Source organism: Crassostrea angulata, chromosome 10 (assembly GCF_025612915.1).
Source record: "Crassostrea angulata isolate pt1a10 chromosome 10, ASM2561291v2, whole genome shotgun sequence".
In the NCBI taxonomy this organism is placed as follows: domain Eukaryota; kingdom Metazoa; phylum Mollusca; class Bivalvia; order Ostreida; family Ostreidae; genus Magallana; species Magallana angulata.
This window is the reverse complement of record NC_069120.1, coordinates 46,147,286-46,167,432: the sequence shown is the minus strand read 5'-3', so window position 1 is coordinate 46,167,432 and position 20,147 is coordinate 46,147,286. Positions and strand designations below refer to the sequence as shown.

General features: G+C 33.4%; 1 protein-coding gene across 2 annotated transcripts in view; it reads left to right on the top strand.

Moving 5' to 3' along the window:
* LOC128165110 (jouberin-like) overlaps positions 1–20,147 on the top strand; it is a 38,905-nt gene that overhangs the window by 13,543 nt on the left and 5,215 nt on the right. Inside the window, exons 5-32 of one of the 2 annotated variants that reach the window (XM_052829324.1) lie at positions 5,306–5,438; positions 6,150–6,240; positions 6,469–7,249; positions 7,378–7,456; positions 7,617–7,800; positions 8,070–8,165; positions 8,273–8,366; positions 9,271–9,366; positions 9,623–9,721; positions 9,916–10,044; positions 10,310–10,371; positions 11,294–11,480; positions 11,802–11,917; positions 12,284–12,449; positions 12,850–12,991; positions 13,233–13,380; positions 13,854–13,987; positions 14,210–14,350; positions 14,727–14,820; positions 14,995–15,124; positions 15,570–15,677; positions 16,002–16,134; positions 16,268–16,338; positions 16,463–16,528; positions 16,678–16,840; positions 17,092–17,174; positions 17,300–17,388; positions 17,560–17,576. In XM_052829324.1, the coding sequence (XP_052685284.1) occupies positions 5,306–5,438; positions 6,150–6,240; positions 6,469–7,249; positions 7,378–7,456; positions 7,617–7,800; positions 8,070–8,165; positions 8,273–8,366; positions 9,271–9,366; positions 9,623–9,721; positions 9,916–10,044; positions 10,310–10,371; positions 11,294–11,480; positions 11,802–11,917; positions 12,284–12,449; positions 12,850–12,991; positions 13,233–13,380; positions 13,854–13,987; positions 14,210–14,350; positions 14,727–14,820; positions 14,995–15,124; positions 15,570–15,677; positions 16,002–16,134; positions 16,268–16,338; positions 16,463–16,528; positions 16,678–16,840; positions 17,092–17,174; positions 17,300–17,388; positions 17,560–17,566 (3,822 nt within the window). In that variant the 3' untranslated portion in view covers positions 17,567–17,576. The remainder of the gene's footprint in view (positions 1–5,305; positions 5,439–6,149; positions 6,241–6,468; positions 7,250–7,377; positions 7,457–7,616; positions 7,801–8,069; positions 8,166–8,272; positions 8,367–9,270; positions 9,367–9,622; positions 9,722–9,915; positions 10,045–10,309; positions 10,372–11,293; positions 11,481–11,801; positions 11,918–12,283; positions 12,450–12,849; positions 12,992–13,232; positions 13,381–13,853; positions 13,988–14,209; positions 14,351–14,726; positions 14,821–14,994; positions 15,125–15,569; positions 15,678–16,001; positions 16,135–16,267; positions 16,339–16,462; positions 16,529–16,677; positions 16,841–17,091; positions 17,175–17,299; positions 17,389–17,559; positions 17,577–20,147) is intronic. The other variant, XM_052829323.1, reaches the window with a different exon arrangement.

The following is a 20,147-nucleotide window of genomic DNA, read 5'->3' as shown; positions in this document are numbered from 1 at the left end:
TTGGTCCTTTATATACAAGGTTTTAAATTACTTTGGTTTTGGGAAAAACTATATAGACTGGATTAAGATTTTAAATACAAATTTTAAAGCATCTGTTTTACAATGCAGACATTTATCTGAACAAATCAATATACAAAGAGGTTGCAGACAGGGTGATCCTATTGCCCCATATCTATTCCTACTCTGTGCAGAAATTCTATCTATTCTTATTAAACAAAACAATAATATTAAAGGCATTTTTGTTAATGACAAAGAACATAAAATTTCACAATATGCAGATGATACTTTGCTAACTCTTGATGGCTCACCAATTTCTTTATTTGCTGCTCTTGATAACCTAGATTTTTTCTCAAAATTTTCTGGTTTAAAGGTAAATTGTTCAAAAACTAAAATTATTTGGATTGGCTCGAAAAAATTCTCAAAAGAGGTCTTCCATCATACTAGATGGAAACTAGACTGGGGTTCAACAACTTTTGTTTTGCTTGGAATTCATTTTTCAGTAAATTTAGAAAACATCACTGAATTAAATTATAATATTACTTTACCAAAAATTAAATCACTGATACAACAATGGAAAAGACGAATACTCACGCCAATTGGCCGAGTGACAATTGTTAAAACTCTTATTTTGCCAAAACTTAATCATTTATTTATTTCTCTTCCCTCACCAAAATGTGAAAAAATAACTTTACTTTGTAAAGATTTATTTGAATTTATATGGAAATCAAAATGTGATAAAGTAAAAAGAGTTGTTGTATCACAAGATTACTTATCTGGGGGTTAAAAAATGGTTAATGTAGACTTTTTCATCAAGTCATTAAAATGTTCTTGGATTAAGAAATTGACCAAAAACAACAAGCCATGGTTAGATATATTCTTAACAATTAATGGTAGAGACATTGTAAATGAAATATTTGATTTTGGTGATGCATTTATCTCAGATATTTTGATACCTAAAAATAATGATTTTTGGAAAGATGTTTTTACCTCATGGCTATATGTCATGAAGAATACTGAAAATGAAATGTATGCAAAAAAAATTTTTTTAAATGTTCCAGTATGGTTTAATTCCAATATAAGGATTAATAACAACAGTGTTTTCTACAAAAAATGGTATCAAAATGGTGTTAAAAATGTTGCTGATTTTTAGCTCACCGAGACGAAGTCAGGGGGAGCTTATGCTATACCCTCGGCGTCGGCGTCGGTGTCGGCGTCGGTGTCGGCGTCGGCGTCGGCGTCCGGACCTGGTTAAAGTTTTTGTTGCAGGTCCTGTATCTAAGCTATTACTTGTCCTATCTTCACCAAACTTGCATGGATGATGCATCTGGACCTACTTATGGACTTGAAAGACTTGGATGCTGAATCTGAGTCCTAAATTTCAGATGCTGGAGGAGGTTAAGGTTGTTGGACCAGGTTAAAGTTTTTGTTGCAGGTGCCCTTTGATAGCAATATCTAAGTTACTGCAGGTCCGTACTTCACCAAACTTGCATGGATGGTGTGTCTTATGATACTGATGCACCAGACAGGCTTGAGTGCTGAATCTGAGCTATAGGTTTCGGATGCTGGAGGAGGTTAAGGTTTTTGGAGCTGGTTAAAGTTTTTGTTGCAGGTGCCCTTTGATAGCAATATCTAAGTTACTGCAGGTACGTACTTCACCAAAATTGCATGGATGGTGTGTTTTATGATACTGATGCACCAGACAGGCTTGAGTGCTGAATCTGAGCTATAGGTTTCGGATGCTGGAGGAGGTTAAGGTTTTTAGAGCTGGTTAAAGTTTTTGTTGCAGGTGCCCTTTGATAGCAATATCTAAGTTACTGCTGGTCCGTACTTCACCAAACTTGCATGGATGGTGTGTCTTATGATACTGATGCACCAGGCAGGCTTGAGTGCTGAATCTGAGCTATAGGTTTCGGATGCTGGAGGAGGTTAAGGTTTTTAGAGCTGGTTAAAGTTTTTGTTGCAGGTGCCCTCTGATGATTATATCTTAGTTACTGCTGGTCCGTACTTCACCAGACTTCCATAGATGGTGTGTCTTATGATACTGATGCACCAGACAGGCTTGAATGCTGAATCTGAGCCATACGTTTCAGATGCTGAAGGAGGTTAAGGTTTTTAGAGCTGGTTAAAGTTTTTGAAACAGGTGCCCTCTGATGATTATATCTTAGTTACTGCTGGTCCGTACTTCACCAGACTTCCATGGATGGTGCGTCTTATGATACTAATGCACCTGACAGGTTTGAATGCTGAATCTGAGCCATAGGTTTTAGATGCTGGATATGGTTAAGTTTTTTGGAACAGGTCACATGTTTAATAGATAATAGTACTTTTTCAAACTTGCATAGTTGATTAAACTGTAGTATGAATGAATCACAGAGGAAGCTTCAGATGCAGAGCTTGATCTCCAATATCAAGGATGCTAAAAAATATATCTCAGTTATTACAGGTCCTAATTTCACCAAACTTGAATGGATGGTGTCTTATGATACAGATGCACCTGACAGGCATGATTGTTGAATCTGAGCCATAGGTTGCAGATGCTGGAGCAGGTTAAGGTTTTAATTTCTAGTGCCCTCTGATGATGATATCTTAGTTATTAATGGTCTGAACTTCACCAAACTTGCATGGAGATGCGTCTTATGTATACTCATGCACCTGACACGCTTGAATGCTGAATCTGAGCCATAGGTTTCGGATGCTGGATGAGGTTTAGTTTTTTGGGAACAGGTCACATGTTTTATAGATGATAGCTTGCATAGTTGATTTAACTATATTATAAATGAAACGCAGAGGTTGCTTCAGATGCAGAGTCTGATCTCCATTTTCAAGGATGCTAAAGAAATCTCCTACCTCACTCAAACCTGCTCGATAGATAGATGTGTTTGTTGATAAATGATATAACATGATTCCTATGATATAGTATTGTATGGTATGAAACGATATTGTTTGATATGATACAATATAATATCATATGTAATTTTATAAAAAGTAATATGATACGATATGATATTGTATCATGATATCGTTATGTATAGTATTGTATATTATGATACAATATTGTATAATATTATATTGTATTATTAATTTATTTTCTAATCACATGATACTATTACATCAGATATTGCAAAATATAATATTGTTTATTGATACTATATTGTATATTCTATAATATTGTATCATACGATTTTGCATAATATGATATAAGTTTCTGTAATAGAGAATTATATCACATGAAATTGTATAATATGATACTGTTATATTATATAATATCGTATCATACGATATTGTATAATATGATATTGGTTTATAATATGATATTTATCACATCACATGAAATTGTATTGTATGATATTGTAAAATATATTATTGTATCATATGATACCATATGTATAATATAATATTGTATTATATAATATTTTACTTTATCACATAAAATTGTATCATTTGATATGATACAATGTTGTATCAAATTATATTGTATCATATGATACAATATCATATTATGTATCAAAAATGATACAGTATCATACAATATCATACTATATTATGCAATATAATATCATATGTTTCAATGTTATGATGTATTATGTAATATGATATTGTAATATAATACTATATTATATTGTTTTATATATTATGATATTGTATTATTTGATCAAATACAATAACGTATAACACAATACAATGTCATATCATACGTTACAATATCATATCTCATCATTGTTTATTATGGTATTTTATTGTATTATATGATATATGTTGTAAATATGATAGGATGCAATATTTAATTTAAGTTTATATTATTGTATTGATTAACATATAATCATATGATTATCATACAATTTTTTAACAGATGATATACGATATTGTGTTAAAACAGAATCCATGAATATCCAAGATCATAAAGTATGATTTTCATTTAATATGATAAAGATGGTCTCATAAAGGTGAAATCTCATAAGGGTGATGTCTCGTCTCGGTGAGCTTTGTAATCTGTGATTACCTATGTTTTATCAAACGAAGGAAATTTTTTAACGAAAAACATGTTTCAGCAAAAGTTCAATATCTCAAGAATATGTATAATGCAATACAATAGTATTATTACTGCTATTTCCAGTTTTTTGAAATGTATGTCATTGAACAAAAATGTTGTTGAAAGTAGATGTGGTCCATATCTACCTTTTTATTTTGAAAATATTTTACTAAATGAGAAATGTACAAAAGTGATTTATAATTGTATAAACAAGAACAATATTGTTCCCACTTCAATATACAAATGGAATGAAGAGTTGTCTCCACATGGACTTGATAATATATGTATACAAGATGTGTTTAAAATTTGTTTTAAAATTACTATGGATTCCTCATTACAATGTTTACAGTACAGAATCCTTCATAGGATTCTTCCTGTATGTTACTACCTTTAAAAAATCAAAATTAAAACCGATGACTGTTGTAGATTTTGTGGCACTGAAATAGAAACTATACTGCATATGTTTGTTTTGTGTGAAAAAATATTACCTCTGTGTAGAAATTTTAGCATGCATATATACACAACAACATCTAATAGAGTCGGTTTTAATGTTAATAATATTATTTTAGGCGAGACTCCATTAAATGTAAATAACAAGGTAATAAATTTTATTATATTATGTTGCAAACAGTATATTTTTTCATGCTTGTTGCAAAGTAGAATTCCAAATATGTGTGGCCTTCTTAGTCATTTAAGAATGAAATATTACATTGAAAGGTGTGTAGCAATACACAATTCAACATTGTTAATTTTTGATAACCAGTGGTTGCTCTGGAAAAATATTTTTGAACAAAACTAGTTAAGTTATATTTCATCTTTCTATTTTTTTTAGTATCAAGAGCAGAAATTGATTAAGTTATTCCATTTACCTGTGTAAATTTTAAAGCATATTACTTACTAATGTGAATGTGTGTGCATGTATGAATGGGTGGTGAAAAACAAAAATTCATTGTAAAACTTGCATGTATATATCTTAAAAGTGTTTATGAAAATACAATGAATAAATGTTAATTAAAAAAAAAATAATAATTAAATTTTAAGTGTTTGGGACTTAAAATCACTTTGACATATCCATGGTATTCGAGATATCGATGTTCGAGATACCGAAATTCAACTGTACTATGATGTTAATTTCACACTGCAAGAAATTGCTGAACAAAGTTTTAAGCATTGAAAACTAATGATAGTTACTGTATTCAGGATGGGTTTAATTTTGCGGAAAAATGATAAATCACAAATATTGAAAAAATTAAAATCATGATTCTCTGGTTGCAGCTGGAATCTCTAAGAAAAGGAGAAGGTCTCCAGAAAGAAGAAGATGCAGCAATTAAGGCCAACACATATGACCCAGATAACAGTCCCAAAAATGAGAAAAGCAACAAGCGCCGACAAAAGCTGCAGGAGCAAGGTCAGGCACCAGTTTATTATTCCTAACAGTTTATCCACCAAAATTTCTCATATTTACAGTGGTCACAAAGAAACGCACAGACTACTGCTTTTCAAATTACTTCAGGTTCTGTTTTGATAATTCCGTGTTGTGTTTAAATTGATACCTTTTGGACAGTTTGTAACTATTTTGCATTTCTTATGTGCATACCATTGGAAATGATGGTATTTTGTATTAGAGATTTTTTCCCTTTGTTCTTATTAACTGTATTGTTTGATGTCTGTAAATGGATCTGAATGGTATGTTAAAAGAAAGAAGTGGATTTTCTATTCATACCCAGTACACATACCAGTTCTCACACTGACTCTATTTTCATTGGCACCCACCACAACTCCTCAAGAGGGCTTGATGGTCATGGCTAATTTTAAACTATATTAATCTCCTAAAAAAAAAACTCTATTTAAAATATAGAAAAATATTAAAATTTGAAAGCTAATTTATATGGAATATTTCTTTACCAAAAAAAAAAGTTTATAGCTTTCAGCATCATTTCAAAACATATAAGATAGTTCTGATGGTTACTTTGTTGATCATCCTTAAAGAAGAGTAGTGATAACATTAATGTAGCCATTTACAACCAATGGTTAATTACTGTTATATTTACAACAAATACTGCTTGGTCTTGTGTAGTATATATAAATAGTGTAAATTTATTTTTGCGTTGCTTTGTAGCCAAGGACAATTCAGCTTTTGTGAATGATGATGATAAAAAAGACAACACCAAGAAAAAGAAAAAGAAGAAACCAACAGAAAAGAGTGAAATGTAAGTATAAAATCTTTTTGTTGATCTTGGTTTGCATTTGCAAATTTGATTTTGATTCTGATATAAATTTAGGAACTGTAAAAAAAATCCTATGGATGTGAAGAAATGTTGACCTTGTGTGTCAAGTAGTCCATGGATTAGATAATTGTAATAAGTTAAAAATGAATATGAAAGGAAAGGATATAAAATCTACAAAGATGATATATCAAATTTGTGGCATTTTTACAGTGAGACAATACTGGGAGAAACCATAGATGAACGAGCCACCACACCTAAGAAGAAGAAGAAGCCTCCAGATGTTGATGGAACCACAGACACACCAACAAAAACTGTGAGGAAAAAGAAGAAAGATGTCATGTCGGAAGATGAGAGGCCGATGTCCCCCACAGAGAGTGAAACAGGCAAGAAGAAGAAAAAGAAACCTAGTGATAAGAGTGAGGAGGAGCAGCCATTATCAGAGCCGACCTCACCCACTAGTTCTATGACAGAGAAAAAGAAAAAGAAGAAAAAGGTATTGGAAGAGAGTGAGGGGGAGCGACCCATGTCACCAGCAGAGTCTGTTACTACAACTCCCAGAAAGGGGAAGAAAAAGAAGAAGAAAGGAGAAGAGACTGAAGATGAAGACACTAGACCTCTATCTCCCTCAGAGGATTCTATGCCAGCCACACCAACCAAAACTAAAGGGAAGAAAAAGAAGAAGAAAGGAGAAGAGACTGAGGATGAAGACACCAGACCTTTATCTCCTTCAGAGGATTCTACGCCAGCCACACCAACCAAAACTAAAGGAAAGAAAAAGAAGGGAAAGGATGAAGAGAGGCCTATGTCACCATCTGAAGAATCCGCCACAGAGGAGAAGGTAGAGAAGAAAAAGAAGAAAAAGAAAGATAAGAAGCAGGAGGAGAAGGATGAAGAAGAGACTGAAGAAAAGGCTGTTACAAAGAAAAAGAAGAAGAAAAAGAAGGAAGGTGAAGAAGAAGAGGAGGAGGAAGATGATGATGAAGAAGAAGAGGTGTGTTCATTTGAAGTCTATTTGATGTCTGATAATACATGTACATGTATATAAATTATATGAAAGAGATTTATTATCATTGCTTTCATAATATGATTTGATATGCATATTTTATCCATTGGTTTCAGGGGGAGATGTCACCTGATGAGGAAACTATAGTGAAAAAGGCAGCTAAGAAAAAAGAGAAGAAAAAGAAAAAAGAGCCAGGTACATATATAGACATAGAACTCTGAAATTGATATGAGATTAGAAAGCTGTTCAATGAAAGAAAATGAGAGAAACAGAGATACAAGGACATTGAACACAAGAAAGAACATTTACCTTAAGTAAATAAGCAATAACGGATTGTTGATTTGTCTCTCCTTAGTGGATGAAGCAGAGTTACAGAGGAGACGGGAAGAGATGATGAAGGTGGAAGATGAGGGAGAAGTTCTCTCTGTGACGGTCCATCGGACAGACAAACTCAAAAATGACTTCCACATCCTCCATCCACTAGTCAGAGTCCACATAGTGGATGAAACAACCGGCAACTACCTCCACAAACAGCACATGTAAGATCACATGATTTCAGCAGACACCAACTGTATATTTTTATATAGCTCAATGTGTGCAGCACAGTGTGATTAAAGATCATTGGATTATATTTAGATGTCTCAAATCTTAAGCATTTATTTCAGCTGTTTTATTGATGATACAGTTTACATATGATACAGTGTATATATGATACAGTTTACATATGATACAGTGTATATATGATACAGTCTATATATATGATAAGTTATTGGGAAATGGAACATTGAGGAATGTCTTTCTTTTGTAGGGACCGTGCGGTAACAGCTTTCTTTGAAACCGAGAATGAACATGTTGACAAAATCCTTCCCATCATGACTCAGCCATTCGATTTCAAGGAGAGGAAGTAAGGAGTTAAACTTCTAGATAAACAGCATTGGTATTAATCGGTTCTATGGGTATTTTTGAATATTGTTTTTTCTCCTGTTTAATACCTTTTTCTTTTTTCATAAGATCTGTCCTACCAGTTTGGGAAGAGCTGCTTTTGTTCAACGAAAATTTTAACTACTTCATACAGAGTGATGTTAAAGTCATTGTTTTCTTTGAGGTAGGTGTTCTTTTTCTTTTATGTGAATACAATGTAGTTGTACATGTATAAGTAAAGATACATGTATATAAAAACTTTAGAGGCAGTTACAAACTACATGTTTTTTATTAGATAGATAATTGTAGTTTGTTTGCACATTTTTATACTCCATGGAGTTTAGTAATTTATATTAAGGAGGCCGATTTGGGTTTTTTTGCGGAAAAACTACAATAGCATAACTCTTTATTTTTTAACCATATGCAATTTAAACCAACTCTAGTTTATTTGGGAAGGTTCATGAAAATCGACCGTCTGATTCTTTTTAGGGACTATCTCTAAATAGAACTACATTTATTAAAGGAATATTATAGGAAACTGTCATTTTCCGCACATCAAAGCAGTTTTAAAAAAATACTACAATAGCTATTTTTCTCAAATTGTTATATATGATTAGTAATATCATTTCCTACCTTATATGTAAAAAACACAAAATTCTACCGTCTGGTTTTGCTATATATTTGGATCATTACGAATGATGATTGGTATAATGGATTCATTCCAAAAATAAGGAAAATGTCCTTGAGGATAGTATCATTTTGTATATAAAATTTCAACAGCGTACAACTTTTACTTTTTCTCTTATGTTATTTCATATAACGTACTCCTACAAAGCTTCATTTTATCATAAAGTCATAGGAGCGCAATGGTAATGCTTCCCTACCGCACAACGTAAAAATCGTGTTAAAAATAAAAATTTCTTTAAAAATCTAAATATTTTTATCTGTATTTTGTTTATTGTGTTCAATTTTATAAATGATATTGAAAATAATTCATAAAAAGTATAAATCAACTGTATTAGAATGCGCAAAAACATGCGCAATGCAAACTAAAGTCCGTCTCCTTAAATGGATTTTTTCATCAACAGGTGCTTGATTTTGTGAGCATGAACACAGCAAGGAGACAGTTCAGCAATCAGAAGAGAGAGGGGGGCTGGTACAGAATAGCCTGGGCGTTCCTAAAGGTACAGCATTTTGTCGCTACAACTCCAAAGTGTCCCTGTCATGTTTACATGCAAGAAGTCAAAACTGTGCATCAGTTAACCTAATATCAAAGGCAAAGTGCAACTAATGTACAATAATACTGTCAGATCAAACCCTACCTATACTCTCTGATAACTCCTTGTTTGAATATTTTTCCCTGAAGTATTGTTTATTGATAAATTCCTTTAGATCAAAGACATGTACATGTGTATTAAAGCAAGTTTAAATTGTTTTTAGGTGCGAGGAAATAATGACAAATTAAACACTGGCTCCAAAGTGAGGCTGCAGCTCTTTGTTCCTCCCAGCGGCTTCAGCGCCAAACCAAACCAGCTGGAGGTAAGTACCAGGTCCCAGGGTCAATCTTAAAACTCTCAAAACGTCTTATCTAAAATATTAGGTTTTGTATTATCTAAAATAACTAGAAACCAGGCCTGAAAAAGGCATCTCTTTAGTGAATGTTTTCAAAAAAAATATCCCTGCATAGATTCATGGTGAGACTTCACACAGTACATATGTGTCCCTGGTTTTAGGTTTACCAGTGGTGGAGTAGTATGAAGAGGGAGCCCTACCCCTCCACTCTGTACGTGACCATCAAAGGAATCCGACCCCCCAGGGATGTAGAACCGGCCCTCATGAGGTCCATGTTTGCTACCCAGGAGGTTTGTATTTGTGTCATTCAGGAGTAATTCTATCATCCACTTTGAATTTAAAATTCTAAATTAAATTCTGAGAATTTTCAGAATTTTTATTGAGATCTTGATTTTTAGATGTAAAGTTTTTCAGAAATTATTTTGCGTAACATGTTGATTTCAAATAAAATATACCTTTTGATACAGATAACAAAAATTTGTTAAAGAATCTTCGTTAAAGTGTCCACACTCAGTGGATAGAATATTTGAAATTTCCTTCTTTGATCTTTTTTAGGAGGTTGGCTCTCGAACTTACACTGACTTGAAGAAAAGTACACAGTGGGGAGAAAAGAAAAAGTATGTAGATGAAGTAATGCATTTGGATATGAATTTCAATTTTTTTTCATAAAAGTAAATTTATATTGCATATATACATGTACATGTATTATTTCAACATTGAAAGTCATCAAATTAATTTCGTTTTATGAAGGAAGAAAAAATGGTAAGTAAATTGTTTGACAGATTGATTCAGCTGTTCACCGCTAGCAATATGTTGATTTGTTTACAGACAAAGTTATGTGAATATTTGTCCCTCACGAATGAAAACTCTTTCTTCTCACAGTTATTTCATTTCACATTTTTTTCTCTGCCTCAAATTACCTGCATCCTTCCAGTTAATAAGTTTTACCCAGTCCCTTCATAGAAAGAACATGCATGTGCATGCATCTATTCCTCTGGGCCTCATTACTTGATTATTATATGTAAATTAAAGTGTTAAAATCAAAGACCCATATATATATTGAGAAATATTAACTGGAACAATGAATGAAGAAGATCTTGCATAAGCATTTCCCATACAGGCATGGATATGTTGCCACCAATGTATGTACCGGGTAGGCCATGTGTGTTAAAGATAGCAATGCTCTTCATTCACATTACGTAATTCCCTAAATGATTGTACTGTCATTTATGTCATTGTGAATTTTTCACCACAGCTTCACTGTGTTGTAATTTTATTATTCCTGCTGATAATATTATCAACTTAATTCCTTTTGCCAATATATTTATAATGTTTATTTTGACAAAAGGCATACCCGGTATTTTATCTCGAAGCTCCATGTAAGAAAAACTTAGATTTTACAAGTGATATTTCATTCAGTATGCACATAAGGATTGTATAATACTGTAATTTTTGGAATAATGTACATGAATATGCTTCAAGTGCGTAAACAATACTCTGTAATAGGGAATTATCTGAGAATTTTTCTGCTCGTTTTAGGGGGGAGCACAAAACTTTGTCTTCCTGGTCACGGTTGCCTGGTCAGACTTGCCGCATTCCAAACGTCCTTCAGGTCACCCTTCCTGCTGGGAAAAAGGGCTGCTTTGTCCTCCGATTCTCTCATGACGGTCGCAGCTTGGCATGTGCTTGCAATGATCGCGACCAGTATCCTATATATATCTACGAGGTAAGTCTGTTTGTTGAATGTGTAACATTATCATACATTTATAACAGTGAGGCTAGATTTTTAGAGTAAAATAATGTGTATATTGTATACTATCGACAGTAGTTTTTAGCTATTTGATAGCAAATTTGAATAGTTTTGTAACTAAAAATTTGTTTTCATTAGTATTTACAATTCATCATAATTTTTAAAATTTGTAAAATATAATTTTAATTTTGATGTTTTGATGTTGGTAAAAGTAATCCATGAGTGATTTAAATTGTGATTGAGTGATTGTAAATGTTAAGCAGTGCATTGACTGTGGGTTTTCTATAATTATCTCAGGTGCCATCATTTGAGCTGAGAGGAAAGTTGAAAGGTCACTTTGGATTGGTGTATGATTTATGTTGGTCAAAAAGAGATACCCATCTCTTGTCTGCATCGTCTGATGGAACGGCTAGGTAAAAATAAATCAACTTTTTTAAAAAGAATAATAATCATATATAAATAAGAGCCAGGATTCTGTGGTTTGTCTTGGGGATGTAATTTATTAGATATACCATAGATTAATTTCCTAAATTATTTCAATTTCAATAATAGCATGAAGGTACATTTTTGGGATTTTGATATTAAAGAAACCGTTAATTTTGATTACCAGTGATATACCAGTACAAGTTTTATGATTACACAGTATGTATATATAACATATCGATATAAAAAAATATGCACATTGTAATGTGTACAGTACCAGTAACTTCAAATCTGAAAAATCATGATTCTGTTGGCATGCTTATACTGATTGTTGGAAATCTCTCTCTTGTCTGAAGGGTCTGGAACTTGGACAACTTTGACAGCTCAGAAAAACTTCTACCTCACCCTGGATTTGTGTACACGGCCAAATTTCACCCCCGCCTGGACTCGGTGATTGCGACTGGGGGTTATGATCAGGTGATCCGAGTGTGGGACGTCAGCGGATCAGAGCCGCACGGAGTCGTAAGTTTCCAGTCTGTATCTGCAGAAGTATTGAGATCCATGGATAATAATACATTTAACTAAACTATTTTTATTGCAAGTATCGGGTAGTAAGATTTTTGTGATTGTTTTGTTGTTGTTGTTGTTGTTGAATATTTATTGTTTTGTTAATAAGTGATAGTGATAAAAGTTTGATTATACACTGAACATAGAGAACACATGGAATGTGTGAATGCCAAAAAGGGAATCAATAATGCAGAATGAATGCAAAAATTAGAAAGTGACTGTTTGATTGAACAAATCAAAAAAGTTATTAGAATGACACCACACCTGCAATAAATGATAGTCATGAAATAAATAGCAATGTGTCTTATTTATGCATGATTTATTTATTTATTTATGCATTAACTCTTGTTACCAGCTGAAGCAGGAGATTGAGGACCATCGAGGACATGTGAACACCCTGGTGTTTGAGGAGGACGGAGGAAAGATGTATTCAGGAGACAGTGCAGGAAATGTCATCATCTTCAATGTGTTTGTAGGGGAACAAGAACCAAGGCTAGGTAACTTTCTATTTACTGTTCAATGTTTAGAGGATAAAAACCCAACATGACTGTGTAAAATTATGTTGCTTAGTCTAAATATTTCAAATCATTCTTTAAAACATGAGTTTTGATACTTGGAAATGAAGTTTTTTCTCTCTTCATCTTCCGAAAATGAATAAATGACATTGCAATTAGTGTAAGATACTGAAATAATGGAGGTTAAATTCATGTGTGTTGACATTGTATTGACATTTTACAGGCTGGGAGAGAGACTGGACATTGTTCAAGAAAATCCTTGACCCCGAGCTGAAGGATGTCCCCATAAACTGTCTGACCCTCCATCACAATGGGCGACGACTACTGGTGCACAGCCGGGACAACATCATCCGAATGTTTGACCTCAGGGTGTAAGTCACAGTCAACACAATGTCAAGCTGTATTTTTCCCTTGTTATCTGATCACATGTTTTTTTTTCCAAATGAGGCTTTGAAGAATGTATATTTTATGATAGCAATAGAAAACTATATACATGAATTTATTTGTACATGAATCAGGGTGCTAGTAACAGTCAGCAGTATGCTCAGCTGTACCATCCACCTTTATATTTTGACATTGTTGGCTTTCCCTTTCTTTTTTATTGTTTTGTTATCAATGATACTGTAACAGATGTATGTGATAGCAATAGGAAACTGATAGTGGGAAAAAATTGTACATATATTATTCAGCCTCTATTTTAAAATTCATAAGGCAATCCACCTATCATTATTACAAATTCAATAGTTTAGAAAAAAGGAGTGTATTTTGTTGTTATAATTAAAGTGTATGTGTTGATGATATAACAGTTGGTCCTTTGAGTGAACTAGTGTGTTGTGCATTACAGACAAAGGGTGATGCAGAAGTACATCGGGGCGCTGAACTTCCGAGAGGAGATCCACAGCACCCTCACCCCGTGTGGCTCCTTCGTGTTTTCTGGCAGTGAGGACAACTTCGCCTACACCTGGAACACCGAGACAGGTAAAGGATGGTGTCCATCACAAAAACTCACAATAGATAAACCTTTCCTTCATCTAAGATATATTTTATTTTCCAAACACTTCTGAAGGGAGATAAAAGAATTGTTGGTTTGACACCTTATGTCAAATTGAATATGGAATATACTAGTGTGTAAAGATATTCAAGAGACTTACATTTAATATTTAGATCTGTATTGATTTTGTGGTGATTTTTTGATTGTAGGAGACCAAGTCGCCATGTTTTCGGAGCTGAATTACCAGTTCCCTGTGACGGACGTGGCGTATCACCCTAGAGACCACATGATGGCGCTGTGTGCCCTTGGCGACAACCAACCAATCCTCATCTACAACTACGACCCAAAGGGTAATTCATCACTTTCTAATGATGACATTCTTAGCGTTTTATGCAATTAGAAATTCTGAAATGTATATTAAAGGGATATTCTATATAGTTAGATAGGTGAAAGACATTTCATTTGTGCTTGAATTAAGTTCTGTATTTTTTATACATAATCTTTTTTTTCATTAATGCTGACTAGAAGATTGATTTTATATGCTATAGTTGTAGTTTTATTCCGAAGAAAGAACTTTGATACAATAGTTTATTTAATTAAGGAGTTTCAAGTCATACAAAATTCCTTGTAAATGAAGGTCTTGCATGTAGAAAAGTGATTGACAGTGAAATAAGAACTTAATTATTGATAACTGAACTAAACTGCTTTTGAATTTTGACTGAACAGTGGCCCAGATAGATGCAGGCTTGTCTCCCAGACATATTCAAGTACCCGAGTACAAAGAGCCAGAGGAAATTCCATCCACAACTACATTCCCAGGGTCAGTTCTTATCAGGAGAGACCTTCTTTTATATCAATTCACACTTGCACATTTATTTTATGACATTACTGATATTCGAGGTATGAGTTGTCGATAGGCTCATTTGTCAAGAATATTCATTTGAAGAATTCTTTTCTCACCGTACTGACCTGGCACCTGTTTATGTGCTTTTAGATCCCCAAGAAAAGAGGAGACGATGAAAACCGCCAAAACCATGGGATCTCGAGTCCTCTCCAAGGACGAGTTCCAGGCTCATGCCACTGCTCGCTTTGAAAAAGTGATGAGGAAACTCAATAGTGCTACTGTAAGTTAATCAATTGATCTAACACTTTATTTCACCAATATGTTATTTCTATAATTGTATTGTATTGTGTTTTCTTGGCTTTAAAGATAAAATATTTTGCAGCCAGTTATGCCTCAACTGAATTTAACATGAAAGATAATTGAATTTTATATTTGTATCAAGTGAATTTAACTGGATTTTCTTTCAGTGATATTTATGGGAAAATATTTTGTGCTAGGTTTCACAAATGATACATTTACATGTGTAGCATATTCACTTAATGTAAAATGCACTATACATAAATTTTACAGGGAATTTATGGAGTGCTTTAATTGAATAAGTAAAATTAACATTAGTATTTTGTATATTAATTTCCTGTGCATTCTTAACATCTCTATTTATATGTGTATCAGTGTATTGGGTCTGTAAGATAATTCACGTTTGCTACATTTGTTTCTACATGCAGGCTCAGATGGCATCTTCCCCATCCATGGAACTCCCTGGAGTTCCAGTGTCCACCCCCCGCGTAGGACACACTGGGCTGATGATGGACTCCATGACTCCAAGAGCCATGGTATGTAACTGACTTCTAAGTTGTTTCCACCCTGGCTAGCTCTTAAACTCTTCATTGATATATCAGTGGACCTTGCTTCTCCCATCTCTTTATTGACTGTTATATTGTTTCTTATTGTGTATGGATGATACTAACTCCTTCTACATTGACATTATTATGGTATTCTTGTTCCTATGTGTTAGTTACAATGAAAAACCTAGACCTTTAAGAGCATACACAATGATAATTTTCTTGTCCTGCATGGTATATTTTACATTCTGTAATAGAGCATGTTATCCTGTCACATATTTACCTGGTAATCATCAAATATATTTTACCTCTTAGATGGCCTCCCCACAAGCCTTCTCCCCCCACGCCTCTCGTACCCTGACGGGTATCATGCAGCAGCAGCAGTTCACCAACCAGTCCCTGTATCTCAAGTCCAGCGACTCCGATTGGAGGCCAGGATTCTCTGAGGGTAAGTCAGAGTATTGGACCCAAATTCCTCTTCTTTTTTCTATATATTTTTTTTCCAATACATGTAATAAGTTAAATTTTTTTGTTCATTAAATTGTTCAATAAATTTGTTTATTCGTTATTTTATTTTCCAGTTGGTCGTCATGGTGCTCGAAGCTCTAGTCCTACATTCATTGGTCGACCACCCACAATTTCTCTCTCACAGGTATGTTACAGAGTTACCTTTGTGTTTGTTTTAAACCATGTGATATCTGTTTAATACAATTATTTAATATTGAAACTAACAGAACATAAGCTGTATATGTACGTATTTATTAAACTTTTTGCAGCAAGAAAGTGGTAAAGCTCAGTTTTCCTTCCAAGCATCTGCTGGGAAATCGGTCAGTCGGAAACAGGTAAAAAACAAATAAACATCACTCAGTCCAAAATGTTTATAAATCTTTAGCAACATACATTTGTATTGATATATTTACCTGCTCCCCTTGATGATTTGCTCCTTAATTCTTAGTGGACAGTCATTAAATATGTCAGTTTGATCTTGTAGGTGATAGCCATGTACGATTACCGAGCTCAGAGGTCGGACGAGTTGACGATATTCAAGGGTGACGTTATCACGGTGCTGTACAAAGACAACGACAACTGGTGGATGGGAGAACTGCCGGACGGACAGCAGGGATTCTTCCCCTCCAGTTACGTGGCCGAGGAAGGTAGGGGCAGTGTTTAGTTCATGTTTAATTAGGAAGCTTGCATTGATCATTCAATAATTTAAAAACCTAATGTTAGGATTTTTTGTACATAGATGATGCATGGTAATCAATGGGTCAACTGTTGCCATATTGTTTTCAGTACTACTTTCACATGAATATCTACTGTCCTCCAAGCTTTCCACTTTCAAAAATTTACCATGGTATCACCATTTTCCAATTCTGTTTCATTCTTGATATTGACCTCTTTTTAGATGCAGACAACATGGCTGACAATCGACCTGTTGACGACAGCGATGATGATGAGGATGATGAAGTAGCTCAGGTCAAGAAAAAGGTGAGCATTCGATGACAGATGACTTGTATACTAGGAAATATCATATAATCATTCTGATGAGTTTTGACATTCATAATATCAGTATGATACATATTATCGTTAAACCTTAAATCTGTTTTATGTAGTACACAGCCTACAGGACGAAGACAGGGGAGCTGAAGTTTTTATCAGGGGCCGAGGAGTCTGACGATGATGTGTTGGAGGCCAAGCCAAAGTAAGAACCTCCAACTAACACGTTACTTTCTCTTTATCTGATTGATGTGTTCATCTTATGGACATGTTGAGCCATCTTTTTCTGGAGGTATTCTAGATATCTCGGATCTTTCTTTGTACATGTGTTGTATTCCTAGTTTAACTTTATCTTGAACTTTCATTTCATTTGCAGCAAGTGAAATTTTTATGGTAATGTTCACAAAACAGATCTAACTAACGATGGTTGTATTTGAATGTTAATTTCACTTTGATTGAAAGTATGGTGTAACAAATATTGATGGGATTTTACTTGATTGTGTTTTGAATGTAATTTTCACATCATTTCTGCAAATAACAAATTTGAATTTCTGAACTTTAACTTTGGTGTCAGTGATGTGGGTGTGATCTAGAAGATGTTTTCAGAGAATTTTGAAGAATTGCTCTGTAAACTAAAATACTGAGTAATATAGCCTCTTCCCACAGACACATGGTAAATTTATGAAATATAAATGGAAGGCAATGTCAGTTTTGCAGTTTGAGTTATTGATAAAAATAATAGACTGTTGATATGTGGTGTATGTGGTAGGATTTTTTTTATCATGGTGTGGGACCCAGAGTTATATCAAGAATAATTTGCGTGTAGGAGATGAAGGTGGAAAGTTTCTTGAAATTTTCTTGCAGGTGAATAAAGTTGATTTACAGTAGCATGTGTACTGATATATAGACTTACATACTGGTAATTTAAATTCAAATTTTCCAATTGAAGTTTTACCCATTTAGATCATAGCATGTACATTCCGTAAAATTCATTGAATTTATAATTTATATGGATACAGTTTATTTCATTTCATAACTAGATTGCTCTTCTCTGAATATATATATATATATATATATATATATATATATATATATATATATATATATATATATATATATATATATATATATATATATATATATATATATATATATATATATATATATTATGCCCAGTTTGTAATTTTATTATTGCCAAATTTGTTTAGAATCTGAAATTGAAAAGCAAGCAGAGTGTATGAGGAGTGTTTTGATGATGTAAACCAATGAGAATTTGACAGTTGTAAGAAAATACCTGAAAGGTTGCTTACCTGTCCCTTTCTATCAGAAATTTTTAATTATGCAATTTGTGTCAAATATCTATTAGAGATATACAGAGATGTACAGGACCAGGTTCAAGATTTACGAAAGGTCGTAATTTTTGTCTTAGATGTAGACGTAAACGCAGACCTTGCCACCAAATTTGTGTGTGCTTAAATTGTGTTTTACTAAAGGTCATAACTACTCACGTAAACGTAGATATACACATAAACTTTTTCGTAGTTTATGTTTGGAACTCTTCTAAAATCTACGCCAAAACATAAGATACAACTTTTGGTAAAACACAAAGTCAGCCTAAGTTATGTCTATGTTTTACGTCTACGTTTCCAGATACGACCTTTTGTAAAACTGGACCCAGATGTGTGCATGATTTAGAATATGGAGCAAACCTTAAAAAGCTGTGAGGAAACAACTCCAGTTTACATCTATTTAATTCAAAACTTATCTGAGATGTAGGAGCCTTGTTCATATTATTTGTTAAAAAAAACCAAATACTGCAGAATCATTTAATTTCGTGGGGAACAATTTTCATGGATTGCAGGGTTTTTGCTTATTTGTGGGGATGTAATTTCATGGAAGCGTCAGTTTTCATTTTCAGTGATAAAGAAGACTCTTTCTGAATTTGTTTTTGTTGAGGATGTAAATTCATGGTGGGGGGCTACCCACGAAAACCACGAAAATTGATCCACCACGAATTCTAATGATTCCATAGTAATCAATTACACCGATGATAAATATCAGCCTTACAGTGTAGTCAGATTTAAAAAGAGTAAATTGACAAAATAAAAATGAATGTTCCCTGAAATGTTTACTAAGGATAGTATATCTGTATCTTCTGTTGGAGATTTGTCCTTTTATAAAATGCATGATGATCCAGACTTGACAAATGTCCAGTGGAATAAATTTTATGTTTCAGTTTGTCTAAATATTTCATTAGAATTGAATTATTCTGATACATTACTAATAGTACTAGAGTTACTTCAATGAATTCGATTAATGATCGACATTTAACTCTTACATACTTGTTTCATAGCCCAGTTACACATCAATTATTAATTTTGGATCCCCAACAGTATTGGGTGGCATTAATTATCAATGCATTGTAAATACTGCAGGTTTGTTTAGTGTTCGAGAAAAAAGTATACTCATTTTGATGGATTGGATATTGAATGTTAAATTATATATTAACTGTTCGCTAGCGAGGGTATCATAGGAAATTGTCACTCCAAGAAAATCATCAGTGACCCCATGTAAGGTCAACATTACCTTCGATAGCATGCCTAGATTTATTATATTGTACTAACTTTATATAATGCAAACATTTTGAAAAGTGTTGACACCAGACAAGAATTAAGGTGATTTGCATAAGTTCTTGTAGTCAGTATTTGTTGTTTTGTTGTAATATTCTAATAAGTATTCCTCTATTCTTAAATCATTTCAACCACAAAAATTCCAACAAAATGAATACATTGTATTTAAAAAACTTGTTGAACCACTATGTGGCTACATCACATCTCATATAGTCTAATACAATCTCTGCAATTTGGAAATAGCCTAAATATGCAGTGCAACATATGCATTGCTGGTTGCTACATGAAATGTAGTTAAGAGAATAACAAAACAGTTATTGCGTGGGATCTAAGC